At 44.8% G+C, this 15,332-nt stretch overlaps 1 protein-coding gene across 8 annotated transcripts in view; it reads left to right on the plus strand.

Annotated features, from left to right (window-relative positions):
• pcsk5b (proprotein convertase subtilisin/kexin type 5b) overlaps positions 1–15,332 on the plus strand; it is a 171,987-nt gene that overhangs the window by 82,601 nt on the left and 74,054 nt on the right. For all 8 annotated transcript variants that reach the window (XR_003979217.1, XR_003979218.1, XM_030375638.1 and 5 more), the window contains 2 exons: positions 714–817; positions 1,041–1,176. Coding sequence is in view for 6 of the 8 variants with exons in the window: in XM_030375638.1 (XP_030231498.1) it covers positions 714–817; positions 1,041–1,176 (240 nt within the window). In the remaining 2 variants the exon portion in view is untranslated. The remainder of the gene's footprint in view (positions 1–713; positions 818–1,040; positions 1,177–15,332) is intronic.

The raw sequence follows: 15,332 nt of genomic DNA on the forward strand, positions 1-15,332 counted from the left end.
GGGGAACCTAACCTAGAATAGAGTGTTACTGGGGGAACCTAACCTAGAATAGATTGTTACTGGGGGAACCTAACCTAGAACAGAGTGTTACTGGGGGAACCTAACCTAGAATAGATTGTTACTGGGGGAACCTAACCTAGAATAGAGTGTTACTGGGGGAACCTAACCTAGAATAGATTGTTACTGGGGGAACCTAACCTAGAATAGAGTGTTACTGGGGGGGACCTAACCTAGAATAGAATGTTACCGGGGGGACCTTACCTACAATAGCGGGTTACTGGGGGGACCTAGAACATTGAGTGTTTCTTGGAAATGTTGGCTAACGGGGCCCATCTGGTCTTCAGCTTAATGCAGAGAACCCAACCAATGGCCTGCTCCAACTGGGAGCAACAACCTGAAACCCCCCTCGATCCATTAGTCACAACTAAGCATATCCTTTCTCCTTCTCAGCCTCTGCTTCATATTAACTAACTTCAAAAAGCAAAAATGAATCCCAAGAAAAAAGCTTATTTTAAATAATGTACCGATTAATCTAGAGATTAATTGTTTCAAGTCATTAAACAAGATACAATCTTTTGTGTGTTGGCAACAGTTGGCCTTCAGTACTTAAACTATTTAAATTTGGCTTAATTTAAACTCAGTTTTGCTGACTGCTGTTTGTTCTGGCATCAGCTGGAATGGGCAGTGTTGATGCTTTCCATCTCTGTGTCAAGTCTCCAAGGAAACAAGTGTCAGATGACCTGTGACCCCGGGACGTATTACAACGGTCACAGACGGGCGTGTGAGACCTGCAACCAGGCCTGTGCCAGCTGTGCAGGTAACCCGCCCGCCATGTCCCATCTTTGTTTCAGTTTAAATCCTTCCTTCTTTTTTTGTCAATCTCATGGACATAATTTTTTTTTAATTTTTTTTTTAATTATTATTTATCCAAGTGAAAGATACATCATCTGCTATCCGGTCATCTGTTATGCTATTAATTAGCTACAGTTCCAGTGTGTGGCTGTGGTCTGTTTATAAATGAAGGTGTATTTGACTTGTAGGGACGGGCGTTGATGGATGCACCAAGTGCGCTGAAGGCTACATGATGGAGGAGTGGCGCTGCGTCCTGACCTGCAGCATCGGCTACTACCGGGCAGAGCAGACAACCGACGGACAGCACCAGAGGACCTGCAAGCGGTGAGGCCTCACACCTCTGGGACAAACGCTGCAAAAAGTCCACGCAATGAGTTAGACCATGGTTTCTCAACGGGGCCGGTACCGCCCCCTGGGGGGCGTTCGCGCAACCTAGGGGAGAGATGCCGAGATCGTTTATTGGCCTGTGGCAGGTGCCACCGCGACCACTGACATACCATGGCATATGCCGTTCAGGAACGGTAACTGCCGTTCTGGAACGGCACATGCCGTTCAGGAACGGTAACTGCCGTTCTGGAACGGCACATGCCGTTCAGGAACGGTAACTGCCGTTCTGGAACGGCACATGCCGTTCTGAAACGGTAACTGCCGTTCTGGAACGGCACATGCCGTTCTGAAACGGTAACTGCCGTTCTGGAACGGCACATGCCGTTCTGAAACGGTAACTGCCGTACTGGAACGGTAACTGCCTTACTGGAACGGTAACTGCCTTACTGAAATGGCAAATGCCGTTCTGAAACGGCAGCTGCCGTTCTGAAACGGTAGCTGCCGTTCTGAAACGGTAGCTGCCGTTAAGGTGGAACGGCAAATGCCGTTCTGGAACGTTAACTGCCGTTCCCAACAATGCTATGTGACACCAGCACGGCCCGCCTCCTCCGTATCAGTATTGCCTTAAATGTAAAGCTAAATATATTTGGTCTTTATTGACACTATATCACAACATAACGGCGTAAATAAAGGGATTTATACGTTTCTCTCGTCCGTTCTGATATTCGCGATCTGTTTGTTGTTGCTTTTGAAATGACAAATGCTTTTGAAAACAGCCGGACTTGCTCCGGTGACGGTAGTTAGCCTAGCCACCTAAACAGGTCAGTTTAGGTGGGTATAGAGCTATTGTCTTTTGCTGTGTTCCAATATCCATACTACCCGCACTCATTATACTTAGTTTGAGTACGTAGGGCGTTGCAATTAAATTCGGGGCGAAAGAAAGTGTACAGAAAGGACCCGGGTGGTATACTGAAAACGGTCAAACCGCGGAGTGTGGATTGATGTACTCTACGGCAGCCATCTTAGCTATGTAGCAGAAGAGGCGGAGCCAGGCTGAGCCAACTACGGCGCATTTTCTTCAATAGGTCCATGCATTTTCCACATAGCCTGCATTAATGGAGTCATTTTGTAGTTTTAGTAGCTTAATATTTGGCCCATTGAATAATTATGAGCTGAAGCAGTCACACAGTAGGCTATATAGTCTACTACACCTTGATAAAACGCGAGCGGAAAAATGCACCCCCCGGAAACTACGATCGCAACTGCCGCCGCGGCTCCTCCCCCGCAATAAACATCCCGCTTTGCGGTTCTGTCCTGCATGCAGTCCATTAACCAACACAACACAATCAAACATGTGCGATGCAAAAAAAACAAAAAACTAATTTAGTTTCATAGCCCGTTTTCCTCCTTCCTGTTGCTAGTCTCCACAAAAACAATGTTGCATTTCAAATACAAAATATACAAGCCGAATTAGGCCTCTGCGCGCAATCTGTTTTCGCGTTGCCCGGGCCGCGGTACCCGTGGTTCCCGGGCTACGGTTCCCACGTTGCCTGGGCCGCTGTCACGGTACCCGCGGTTCCCGGGCCATTCATTCATTGACTGAGCACGGCGGGAGTCAAAGGAGACGCGGGAGTGCCTTGCCCGCGGTTCCCGGGCCGCGATGCCCGCGTTACCCGGGCCGCGATGCCCGCGTTACCCGGGCCGCTGTCACGGTGCCCGCAGTTCCAGGGCCATTCATTCATTCACGGGGCACGGCGGGAGACGTGGGAGAGCCGTGGCCACGCTCGCGGTGCCCACGGTTCCTGGGCCATTCATTCATTTGTTCACGGGACACGGCAGAAGTGTGTGTGCCGTGGCCACGGTCGCTGTGCCCGCGGCACCCAATGTCACGGTGCCCGGCCCTCTCTCTCTCTCCTTCTTCCTCTCCCCCGCCCCCGCCCCGTGTGTCTCTCTGGAGGTTTAATTGGATTTATTACAGTGATGGACAGTGCTGTTAGCCAATCAGAGGTGAGACATTTGCATGTCATGAATATTCAGTAATATTTAGTTATATTTTTTTCACCAAAACCGACCCAGAGGGCATTCATTGCTATTAGTGACCATCGCAAAATCGATGAAAAACGACACAATGACACCTTTAAGCAATGTAACACGAGTGTCAGTGGGGTTGTTAGTTTATGTAATTTTTTTTATTGGGGGGGGGGGGGGGGCAGAGGATGAGGGTAAGGTCAGGGGGGCGTTTGCTCAAAAAGAGAACCACTGAGAACCACTTAGTTAGACCATGATTTCCAATTTTGTGATGGTGTGAAATCAGGCGAGCCTCGCATAATTGCACAAACTTGCATATTTGTCCTATTACAGATTTGTTTCTGCGGAAAAAAAGTGAGTCAAAAAAAGTCTTCCAACTCTCAGTTGAGTGCAAGATTCAAACAAAGGACCCCCTTTACATGCTCTCGCACCATACCTCCTATTTCTCAATAAAACGACTTGTTTTGCCACAAAAGTACAGGCTACTTTGAAATCATTTCGGACAGAATACAGTAGTGCTCTACATCGGAGGCTTCAAATTTAAAGGGGACATATTATACCACCAGGTGTGAGTGTGATTAGCGTTACAAGCCGTTTCGAAGTTCGGCCCCATATTACATCACTAGTGGGCGTGTCCACCTAGATCTGTGCTGGATAGATTAGCAACGTTTACTTCAGTCCACCGGTTGCTACTCTAGACTGATCTATCCAGATCTATCTGGATAGATCTGGATCTATCCAGCACAGATCTAGGTGGACACGCCAACTAGTGATGTCATATGGGGCAGATTTTCGAAACGGCTTGTAAGGCTAATCACACTCACACCTGGTGGTATAATATGTCCCCTTTAAAAATTGGACAGGTGGTTTGCATACATATAATTACAATATTACTACTAGGGACAGGGACTCGCCATCCGGATATTCCAGACGATTCCCCAACAGCTGCTATGTTCCTGCCATAACCGGCCATTGATATATTAGGTACACTTAAACCGCAATATTAGGTGGCTGATGGGTTGACAAAATGATGACTGCGTTATTCCCGGGAGCGCTTTGAAATGTGATTTTCACTGTCCATCTTTAATTATTAAAGAAAGGAAGAAGGTGACACACTGCACAGCATCAGCTTGAGTGTATTCGTTCAGTGTCCGCTCTGATGCTCGTATTGGCTCTGTCGTTAATCTTTTGAACATGTTTTATCTGCAATTTTATTGAGTTATCACGTACCGGAAAGTTGGAGACCAGCAGCGCACTGCGCTATATCTGAATTCCTTAATTTTACCTTGAAGACAGGTCATAGGAAAGCTTAGAGTTTATGTTGACCCTTCTCTGCTTTACTAAAATATAAAGTTGTGTGTGGGATGCTTGTTAATTTCAAAGGAATGAGTCATTGTTGAGGTATTTGAAACTGCCGTGTACCATCCCTAGGAGACTGTTGGCTTTCTTCACCTTCTCGGTTATGTGGGCGTGGAAGAGGAGGTTATCCTGGAATGTTACTCCATGGTTCTTTTCACAAGTGACTTGTTGTAGGTTTTCCTGCTGCCCATTTGTCCCATCTCATGGTTGTTGCAAGGGCTGGGCGATATGGACCAAAAGTCATATCTCGATATTTTCAAGCAGATATTTGTAACCGTTGCGTACGCACAAAACGGGGCTGAAATTGCCGTACGTCACTTTCAACGCCACGGTTGTGATGTATAAAAAACCATCTTGACAGGAGAATGTGCGCAGCCCTAAGCAAACTCTGACCCATGCGTACGCATGGTTTGGAGGAAAAGGAGAATTGGCGACACAGACGGTGTGGTGGTGAACTGAAGTCAGACAGAAGAATTGTAGAGTGAGAAGAACAATTATGTTATATCATCGCCCTTCATAAATTTAATTTCAACCCATATCATGCGTTAAATCTATGTAATCAGAATAATTTAAGTCAACTGCGTTATTTCTAAGTTATAACTCCAGAAACATCTCCTTAGAATAGAAATGAAAGAAAATAAATTTCTCTATTTAATACCGTAACTCCTGTCCACTGACGGCGCGACTGCATGGAATGAAGCATCTGTCCAACATGTGTCAATAACATAATATTCTTATGTGACACTGTAAACACATAATCAAATGTCAATGAATTCCCAAGTGTGGAAAACCAAGCCACATACTCCTCATCACAATCGTTATATTATTGTCCGTACCTCTTGATGCTTTTCATGACAAATCAGGCATTAAAAAAGGGGTCATGTTCAAAAACATTTTACTTGGGTGATTACAAACAGATTATCCAAGGTGTTCTCGGTCAGTCTTATTACCGTAACCCTATAAATACAGCGGTGAGCCCCGTGCGTAATGCTGCACCATGGCACTGCTGGAGGACCATGCAAATGGCAGGATTCGGAGAGAGAGGGTCTTTTATGTACCAACGATTTATTGGTACATAAAAATATGTACCTTTATGTCAGACCACTTCTTTTTTAATCCTGGGACTGTGCACTCCGTGCCACTGACAGAGTTCACTGCTGCAGCAACATGTTGCCACTCAATCTGCTTTTTGTTGTTAGTGATCCCAATCCTTAGCCTGGTCCTACCAGACCATCGTACTTCATTTCATTTGTACAGAAGGTCTGGAACTGCTCAATTGACAAACGTTCACTCACTTGGAGGCGGGTGTCTGTCGAAGTTTTAAAATGATTGGATCTGCCCAGTGCCACTCTGGATCTGCCATAACCAATCGCATCGCGTTTGGTCGTGACGTATCGTATGTCATGCGACTGGACCTGCCGCAAAACACGTTTCGCGCACGTGCAGGCTGTACACAACAAAACAAGATGAAGCGTGAAGACGTCTCTGAACGATAGCTGCAGGTTTTGTTCATCTGATGTAAGAGTTCAAGGAACAGTTGTACATTCTAAATTAATATTCAACAGTAAGGACAGAGATAATGTTTGTGGTCAACTGTCGACGCTGGGACTTGTCATTGACTCACTGACTGACTACTCATCTCTGACTACAACTGAAACTGGCGCGCGACCTAGACGTCATCGTTCTCAGCCGCTCCCTCTGTTCGCTGATTGGACCGCCAGAAATCGTGTTGACATGGAATGCATTTACGTTAAGCAGACCCAGACCTAGTACTGAAGTGAAATGAAAATTGAGTGGAAGTAGGTAGGTGGGCGGAGCCAGGCTACCCAATCCCGAAATCTACTTTTCGGACCTCCACCTCACCCACACGTGTCTCCACTTCAACCTCTGCGAAATTTTGCTTTTTTGCTTTTCTCAGTCCTTCTGCCATTGTTTCCGACAAGTCATAATACTTGCATCTGAGTCTGTTTTATATGCAGATCGCATTCATGATGTCGTTTGCATTGACCATTTATGGTTAAAAAGGGGCGTGTACAGGGCGGAACGTGAAGCTGATTCAGCTGCGCACACTCTGTGATTTATAAAGCAAAGATTGCTTAGAGGTGTGCGTATGCAGGGTTTTATGTCAGAATTTTTTTTGCCGCATGCAAAACCATGTCGTTTACTTTTAGTAACGATCCCACGCAGGTTTATAAATTAGTCCCCTGGTTGGCAGCTGCGGTATATACCTGGTGTCCTCCATGGTAAAGACGCTGTGGTACTGTTAGCTGAGTGCCTTGGCCTTGGCCATGTCTGTTGTTGTGATCAATCTATTTCTGTTCTGTAGTTTAACAATCGCAGTTTTTGTCTTGTTTCGTGATCGGACGTTCTTCCAACATGATTTGGGATCGTCCTTGATGTTGGCGGCCAGCGGTCTCTGAAACAAAGCTTGTGCGTCACGAGTTGCTTGGGTTGCCTGGTTTCTTGCTCGTTTGAATGCTTGGTGATTTTCTACTGTTCTGCAGTAATAGTAGTGGTTCCATGCCTTGTGTCTTTGGTTGAACGCACTGCTTCGGCGGTCATCCTTAGGGTCTTAAGTTTCTTGTTATGTTGCTTTCTGTTGGGAGGAGTATTCTGCATCACTGCAGCTGATTGTCTCTTTAATTAATTTTTCAGGTGTCCTCTACAACCTTGTTCTCAAGCATGGTGTCCGTATCTAGGTCTGCGAGTTGCCTTGTCGATGCTACCATGTTTGTTCAGTGGGATGCTGAGTGTTGCGGCTTCAGAGCAGGCTTGTCAACCATTTACAGTCTCAGCTGGCGGTTAAGGACTACATGGTCACTGGTTCTGAGGGATCGTTCATAGGTCACGCTGTCTACCATGATGTCTTTGTTTTTTAGGAGCAGGTCTAGTAGGGCAGTATGATTTGAGAAATTGTCCATAATTTGGCTGAAATTTATAAAGAAATTGTATAAACGTTGGCCTGATTATTGTAGTAACCTAAAATATTTAATAATTGTAAAATTACAGACTAGTAGACATTAATAAATACGTTTGTTGTCACCTCACAACTTTAACTATAACTATAAGAAATATAGCTGCGAGCAGCAATGTGGGGGTCAAGCAGAATAGGAATCCATAAACTAATTTTGCTGGACAGACATAATCGGTTAGGTGGCTACATGATGACCGTCTCAGTAATTTCACCTACAATGAAAGATATTGGCAAATGGTTATCACAATGAAAATACATTGAAGTTGCTTTCTAAGGGCTGGAATAGGCTTGCTGCTAACAACGCCCCCTCCTTGGTTTGGATACATGAAGGCCCTTGAAATATACTCATGTGAAGAGAGAGGAGTTAAAGGTCCCAAGGCATGAAAATTTCACTTTATGAGGTTTTCTAACATAAATATGAGTTCCCCTAGCCTGCCTAAGGTCCTCCAGTGGCTAAAACTTGTGTTCGGTGTAAAACGAGCACTAAGTGTTCTGCTCGCCTTTGAAAAAACGGACGCTCAAGCGCGCTGATTTGCAATGTGGTCCCCTATGTCGTCATAAAGGAACTAAGCTCCTCCCCTTTCTCTGCCTTGCTCGCCCAGAGAATTTGGCCCGCCAATGACACACAACCGTGTGTGTGTGTGTGTGTGTGTGTGTGTGTGTGTGTGTGTGTGTGTGTGTGTGTGTGTGTGTGTGTGTGTGTGTGTGTGTGTGTGTGTGTGTGTGTGTGTGTGTGTGTGTGTGTGTGTGTGTGTGTGCGCGCACACTGTAACGCAAGTGTTTGCTGTGGTGTTATGGCGCGTAACACGTCGGACTCTCGTCTCTCGTCGTCTTTGTCTTTGACTCCCTGAAGTACATGAACCACGACATGGAGGAGAAAGGGATTGTTGGCCGCAAATGACTCCCGCTTGAGCCTCGTTTCCCGCTGCCGAGGGCCCACCGCCTTGGCGCTGCAGCAGGCGGTTGTGCCTAAGCGCTGACCACTGCCGAGGCAGCGAGGCTCCGGCGGGAGACAACCGCGGGCAACAATCCCTTTCTCCTCCATGTCATGGTTCAGTATACTTCAGATTGATGTGGCCGTTTAAGAACCAGAGACGTCGGAGAACCCAACGCGGTCGTTTGATTCATAATATCGTCTGGAGGGTCACACAGCTTTTGGCCGTGATAATATACATTATATGATATAGATATCTATGTATAATGATTTTATTTAGATATAGAGCTCCAGTGTTCCAGAATATTTACAGAACACGGCTAAAGGCTGTGTGCGCCTCGCCATTGCAATACATTCACTGTAAACAGAGCGCATGGTACCGTGGCTGAAAGCTGCTCAGGCCCACTCCCCCACCCTCCTCCTTAACCCGCCTCTCTCCTCTTCATTTGCATTAAAGCTACAGACACCGAAACGGTGCATTTGGGGAAAGCTCAATGTGCGACTGGCTCAAGGTGGCTGTAATTCTGCACCATTGACATCTTCATTAATTACAGCGCCCCCTAGATGTCAAAGGTCACCAAATTTAATGTACCAAGTTTGGCTATGATATGTTAAAGGGGACATATTATGAAAACAACACTTTTCCTGGGATTTGGGGTGTTGTTTTGGGTCTCTGGTGCTCCCACACGCATAAAAACTTTGAAAAAAGTCTGTACATGATTTCTTTTGTGAGATATGCATTTCTGAAAGTAAAATGCATAAAGTTGCCAAACGAGCGAGTCAGTATCGGCGCCCCCCCCCCTACGTAGGAAGGGGGCACACTTGAATGTTACCTCCCACTTCCCAACTCCCCTCCAATCAGAGCATAGCTAAGATTTTGTGGACCAGCGGACGAGCAACTCCGGCGGAGGGAACTCGGCGGCAGCTCAGCTCCTGGAGTACAATCCCTTTCTCTGCCGGACTGCCGCCGAGCTCCCCCCGCCAGAGCTGCCGGACTGCGGGACTTCGGCGGCAGTCCGGAGGAGGAGACATGGAGGAGAAGGGGATTATACTCCCGGAGTTGAACTGCCGGACTGACGCCGAGCTACCCCTGCTGGACTGCCGCCAAAGCTACAGACACCAGAAACGGCGCATTCTGAAGGGACTGAAGCAGAGGGGAATAAGAGGAAGCAGAGGGGAGTAAGCTTTTTTTTTTTCCTTAAAGCTATTTCCAGCAAACAGCTTCAAAAACAGGTTTTCAGGAACTCAAATACTTTGTTTACTTGTTGGGAAAACACCATAATATGTCTCCTTTAAAGAGAAGCTGAGAATAGTTTATTTCCTGTTTAGCGGCTTTGTCGTCAAGTTTGATTGGCTGTCACGGCCAAACGGTTTTGAATTTGAAATATCAGTTTCTCACATTTGTTCAGCCTTGTCTGAAGATCATATATGGCAAGTTTCATGAAGATTAGACAGAATCTAGCCTGTGGATATGTACTATTGATTTTGACAACTTTCAACAAGGCGGACAAATTCTGATGTTTCCATGAGAAATAATTTATTAGTTATATGAAGAGGTCTGACAGAATCACCAGACATTGAAAATAAGTTTGAAATATACGTGTGGAGAGAGAGGAGTTAAAACACATCTTCATTAATTACAGCGCCCCCTAGAGGTCAAAGATCACCAATTCATTCAAATTCATTAATTGAGTGTCCCCATGATGATGTCATGGGTCTCTAATGGTATGTCAAAGGGCTGCTGAGAAATTGGCTTACTTCCTGTTTGGCACATTCACGGTTGAATTGATAGGCTGTCACGGCCAAATGGTTTTGAATTTGAAAAATTGATTCAATATTTTTTGTGGCCCATGGTCTTACGGTCATCTGTGCCAAGTTTTGAGATGATTGGACAACATTTGTGATAGGAGATGTATTTTTAAGGTTTTTGACATAAACCAAGATGGCGGAAAATCAATCATGGCGCAAAACAACGACATGGGTTGCGTTGAACTCTGCTTGGCCCAAGGATTCCAATTATACATTGTTTGTGAATATTGGTTGAATGGGTCAAAAGTTATGAACATGAATGCATGTCCAACTTTGACCCGTTGGTGGCGCTAGAGCTGATGAGCTAGCGACCTCAAATTTGCTGTGAGGGGTCATGGGACTGTCCTGAATCTGTTTGCCAAATTTCCCAACTTTGGACCATGGTGTTCTATGGGCTGCTATAGACTCCCATGGCAGCATAATAATAGGAAAATGTAGAATAACAATGGTTGTCTCGCAGCTTCGGTGCTTGACTCCCACCTATACTATAACTATAAGTAAAAACTATAAAATTAGATCCTAACTCCAGCCATTTCCAACGAATTCTGTCAAAATACTGTTGACTGGACCCGTAAAGACCATTTAAATTCTAAAGCCCATGTGAAGAACAAGGAACAGCTCCTGGATACCAGAGCATGCCTCCTCAAACCAGAACTAATGCAAGCAATCCAAAGATTTAAGACGGGAATCTTCGGGAGGACTTTGTGGCGCCGAGTCTGACGTCCCCTTGGAAAAAGTTACAAGCTTGTTTCTTGTGAGGCATTGTGAACAGGGGATAGCGTTGCGTGTTAATGAAAGCAGCCCCCGACAAACAGAAGACTTTTCTACTGAAGATCATTCTAAACATCGTCATTTCTGATCTGTTGTGGTGAAGTCTGCCTCTACATCGAGCTCACTATCTTTCAATAATTCCAAATAGTGCAATGTAGTTTGCGTCATTAAAAATGTACTGTTATATATCTTTGAAGTTTTATTAATTCACGAAAGATTCTCTGATGATAAAATGAGCAAAAATCGTAAAACACAGAACTCTGAAAAAACAAGTCAGAAAAATGGAATTTGGAAAACAATTCAACTGAATTTGGAAAATAATTTAACGGATTTCATAGGACTGTAGTCTAGTTTTCTAGGCGTGTCTGTCTCTAATGCGAGTGGGGTATTCTAGGTGTTTCTTCCAGTATTGGTGCTGGATTGTGTCCAGTATTTTATCCTCAGCTTGCAGCTTGTACATAGTAGTTCCCAGTCATTCTCATATTGAAGTCTCCTGTTGCTTCGATATGTGAATAGCTCCCTTTGCTGACTCATTCGAAGACACGACAAAGATGAAAGATGTTATCCTGTGTTGAGTTGGGGCTGCGGTACACACATCCAATGAGCAGTTGGTCATGTTGATGGAGTTTGATGTTTAGCCAGAGTGATTTTGCGTATTCTGTTCTGTTGAGCGTGTCCAGAGGTGTTGCCCGTATTCCACCTGCACATAGATTGCTATACCCCTTCTACATGTTGGTGAGTTAATGTTTTTGAAGAGTTGGTAGCCGTTGATAGTGAGTTTTGGTTCTTGTATGGGGTAAAACGAGTTCTTAGGTAGCACTTCCGTAACTGCTACTATATGCGGTTGCTTCTCTCCGGCTACTCCAAGTTTGTTAGGGAATAGGTCCGCGTTAGTCTACCACATTTTGAGTGCATGTTGTTTCAACAAATTCAGCTTCAAAAGGTAATTGCAAAAGAAGTTGGATGTTAATAAGTGCTGTATCAAAGTAGCCTGGCTCCGCCCGCCTAAGTACTTCCGTTAATTTGAATTTCCCTTCAGTACTAGGTCTGGGTCCGCGGTATGTTGTTGGGTTTTCTCCGTCTCAATTTTCTGCGTCCAATCAGCGAACAGAGGGAGTGGCTGAGATCAATGACGTTAAATTCAACTCTCGTTGACGAGAGTTTCATTCTGATGTAAATGCGACGGCTACGCAACACCTCAAGGCTCAAGCCTTGGGTAGAGGTGTTGCGCTGTCTCCAAAGAGACTATGCAGCATATCATCATGAGCAGTTCTAACTGAAAAGAAAGAAATCCGCAAGCTGCTGATCATGTAAGAGAAGGTGAAGTCGCATTATCGAAGACGTTGAAAGATGGTGCAATCTACGAGAGAGACCAGAGGAACTGTCCTTATGAGGCTTTTGTCGGGATAAAAAACAAGTGGGCAGCACAACAAATAATATGTTGCGTTCTTGCACTTGTAAATAGTTAATCGCGCTTGTTGCCTACACTCAGACCTGAACTCATTCTTGCATGCGGGTGTCTTCATTCAAAAAACATTCGGAAGCAGTGTTTCCATAGGCGTCGATTACGGGGGACAGGGGGGACATGTCCCCACCACTATTTAAAATACGAATTTTGTCCCCCCCACTTTTAAAAATGTGCAAACCAATTGCGGCCGAAAAAATCCCCACATCCGAAATCGTCGAGTCTAAGTCATGCGATAGGCGCGCATGAAGACATCCTCACAGTAGTGGTGCCGAGATGGTGCCTCATGAAACATCAAAGCCTCGCAGCCAAATGAACCACCAAAGTGGTTCGACCTCGAAGCTTCAAATGAGTACGCTAAGGATACCTAGTGGTGAATGAAATTATATGATGAAAGAGAGTTTCCTGTGATGATGCAATGTTTGCGTCGTACAACATAAAAAGAGAATAAAGTCATTTCAGTGATACGTGTGAGGGTGCCGTTCATAAATATCTTCCGAGCTCATGGTAGAAAATAAATCATTTGACAAAGATTTTAAGTCATCCCGAGCAAAATAGAATGTCTTATTGACTACAGTAGCCTACTAATATTTGTAATAGTAAAACTGCATGATGACTGAGAATGAGTGTGATTAAAGTGATCTTGGAACTGGGTAGTGTCTTCTTTTTGTAAATGATGTGCCAATTGTGAACCCATATCGCGGAACAGCCCGAGATGAAGCCTCGAACGCTACGTCATTTCGCCTATTTGAATCCTACTCGATGGGGAGCTTTGCTCGGGGGAGGAGCCGAGGTACTCGACACAAGCCCAGATGCCTCGACGCAAACCATAACATCACTACCTCACAGCATGCATACCTGCCATCTAGTGGTAAATCCGCAGATTGCAAACATGTTTTTGTTGTTTGTTTAATTTGTTAAATTATATTTAATGTCAACGCAAGGGGGAGGAGAGTGAACGTGTGCTGTCTGTACACAGTGTTATAATGGAGAAGTTTCAAGACAGACAGACAAAATTGACATTTTTTTCAGAAAATAGCCGGTCCTTTTGCTTCCTGTAAAAAGCATGTTTGTGACACTGGATAACGATATGGATACATAATCTAGCCTGCATGTGGAGAGCTACATTTATAAGGTAAGAAATTGGATTACGTAAACTTTGCTGCTGGATTTGTTTGCTCGTGATGACCTGGTCAAAGGTTACCCACGGTCCTAAGCGATTGTGATATGATTCTGGTTGGTGCTCCAGCTAGTATGCATATAGATTGCAGCTAGTAGCAGCTACAAACGGAGCGATTGCTATGCCAATGAGGTTATAGTTGTTTTGTCTGATTGAGAATGTGACGTTAGACTTGGAGCCTGGTAGGCCTATCCTGACATAAATATGTTCTCGCATAACCTGTGTGATTATCCTAAACTGTAGGGGATTTTATGATGTAAGTGAAGTCTACATTGGTCCTTCGCAAGTGTTTACTGGTGGTCAGGATTTGGCAGATACAATTCTCCTCTGGGCGCTTGTTTTCTTTTGTTTTGTTTTTTAATTCAGCATATATGCTACCATCAGCCATTGCTTGTCTTCAAAAGGCTGATGCTCAGTACCTCGTTTCATTCCGTACCCTCTTTACAGTCTGGCATTGTTTGTCTGGTAAACTTTGTTGATGTCAAGATAAGTGTTAAATTTCCAACACTGTTCTTTGTCCTGTGTGTATTAGTATTACATATCCCGAGCCAATACCCTGGTGTTTCCAACGCCGTTTTGCAAAACAAGCCAAAACACAAACTGTGGTTTTCAACTTTTATTGTTCGAATAGGATTTTCAACACCTGAAAATGCACTGTAGAGCATATTGTAATCCAGTGTTGAATGGATGAATAGAATAGCTTACATAAGGTACCCAGCACTTTTCAAACCACACTCAAGCTTATGGTTACTTCTAAAAACAAACTGACGGCCTTGAGTGTTTCCCATACAAATGTGTGATGCAGCGCCACAGAATCAACACCGAGCGCCAGAAATTGATTGTTTTTTGTTTTTTAAGCGATTTTGAAATATAAATATCGTTCCGTTCATTCATCTCCGCGTAGCACTCTTTCTCCCCGTCATTCTCGTTTACACACACACGCACAAAGACAAGCGCGCATACATGCCAATGGTGCGCGGGTACACTACCAATTATTGGATAAACCTGCGTATCATGCATGCACATGCACTGACAGCAGATTCGCCCGCTCCTCCTCTCAATGCGCCTACAAAGACAAACCCGAAGCAGCTATGTAAGGGATAACGTCGGTCATTATCGGGAAAATAAGCTTATTTTCGATCATGACCGGCGATGTTCTCAACATTATCCGGCTTATTACACGGCTACTTGCCAAAACGAAAAAATAACTTCACATGGTGTGTCACATAGTGTTGATCAGCAGAGAAATAGTCTGCCAAAGACGTTGACGTCACTTATAGCCACCGAAGACGCTTGGGTTGACAAGTTACCGGTACTTGCGGAGTGATACCAAAGACACCATTAGAGGCGAAAAATGACAGCGGTCAATTATACTCATGATTATACTTAGCAACGGTGAACTATCCAAGATAATTCACCGCCGGAAGCCCAGGCCGTTCGCCCGGTGGGCCGGTCCACTTTGAAAATTATTCTAGAGGTGCGCAGCCCCGCCTTCTCCAGTAAACCAAGAAAGCCCGCGCCATGACCAACGGGGAATTTAACCCCTCTGTCTCACTGAACAAGAAAAACGCAAGCGCGCCAGCCAATTGAACGAAGCTCAGTCCTTTTTCCATTAAAAAAGTATTTTTCCACC

Source organism: Gadus morhua, chromosome 13, assembly GCF_902167405.1.
Source record: "Gadus morhua chromosome 13, gadMor3.0, whole genome shotgun sequence".
NCBI lineage: Eukaryota > Metazoa > Chordata > Actinopteri > Gadiformes > Gadidae > Gadus > Gadus morhua.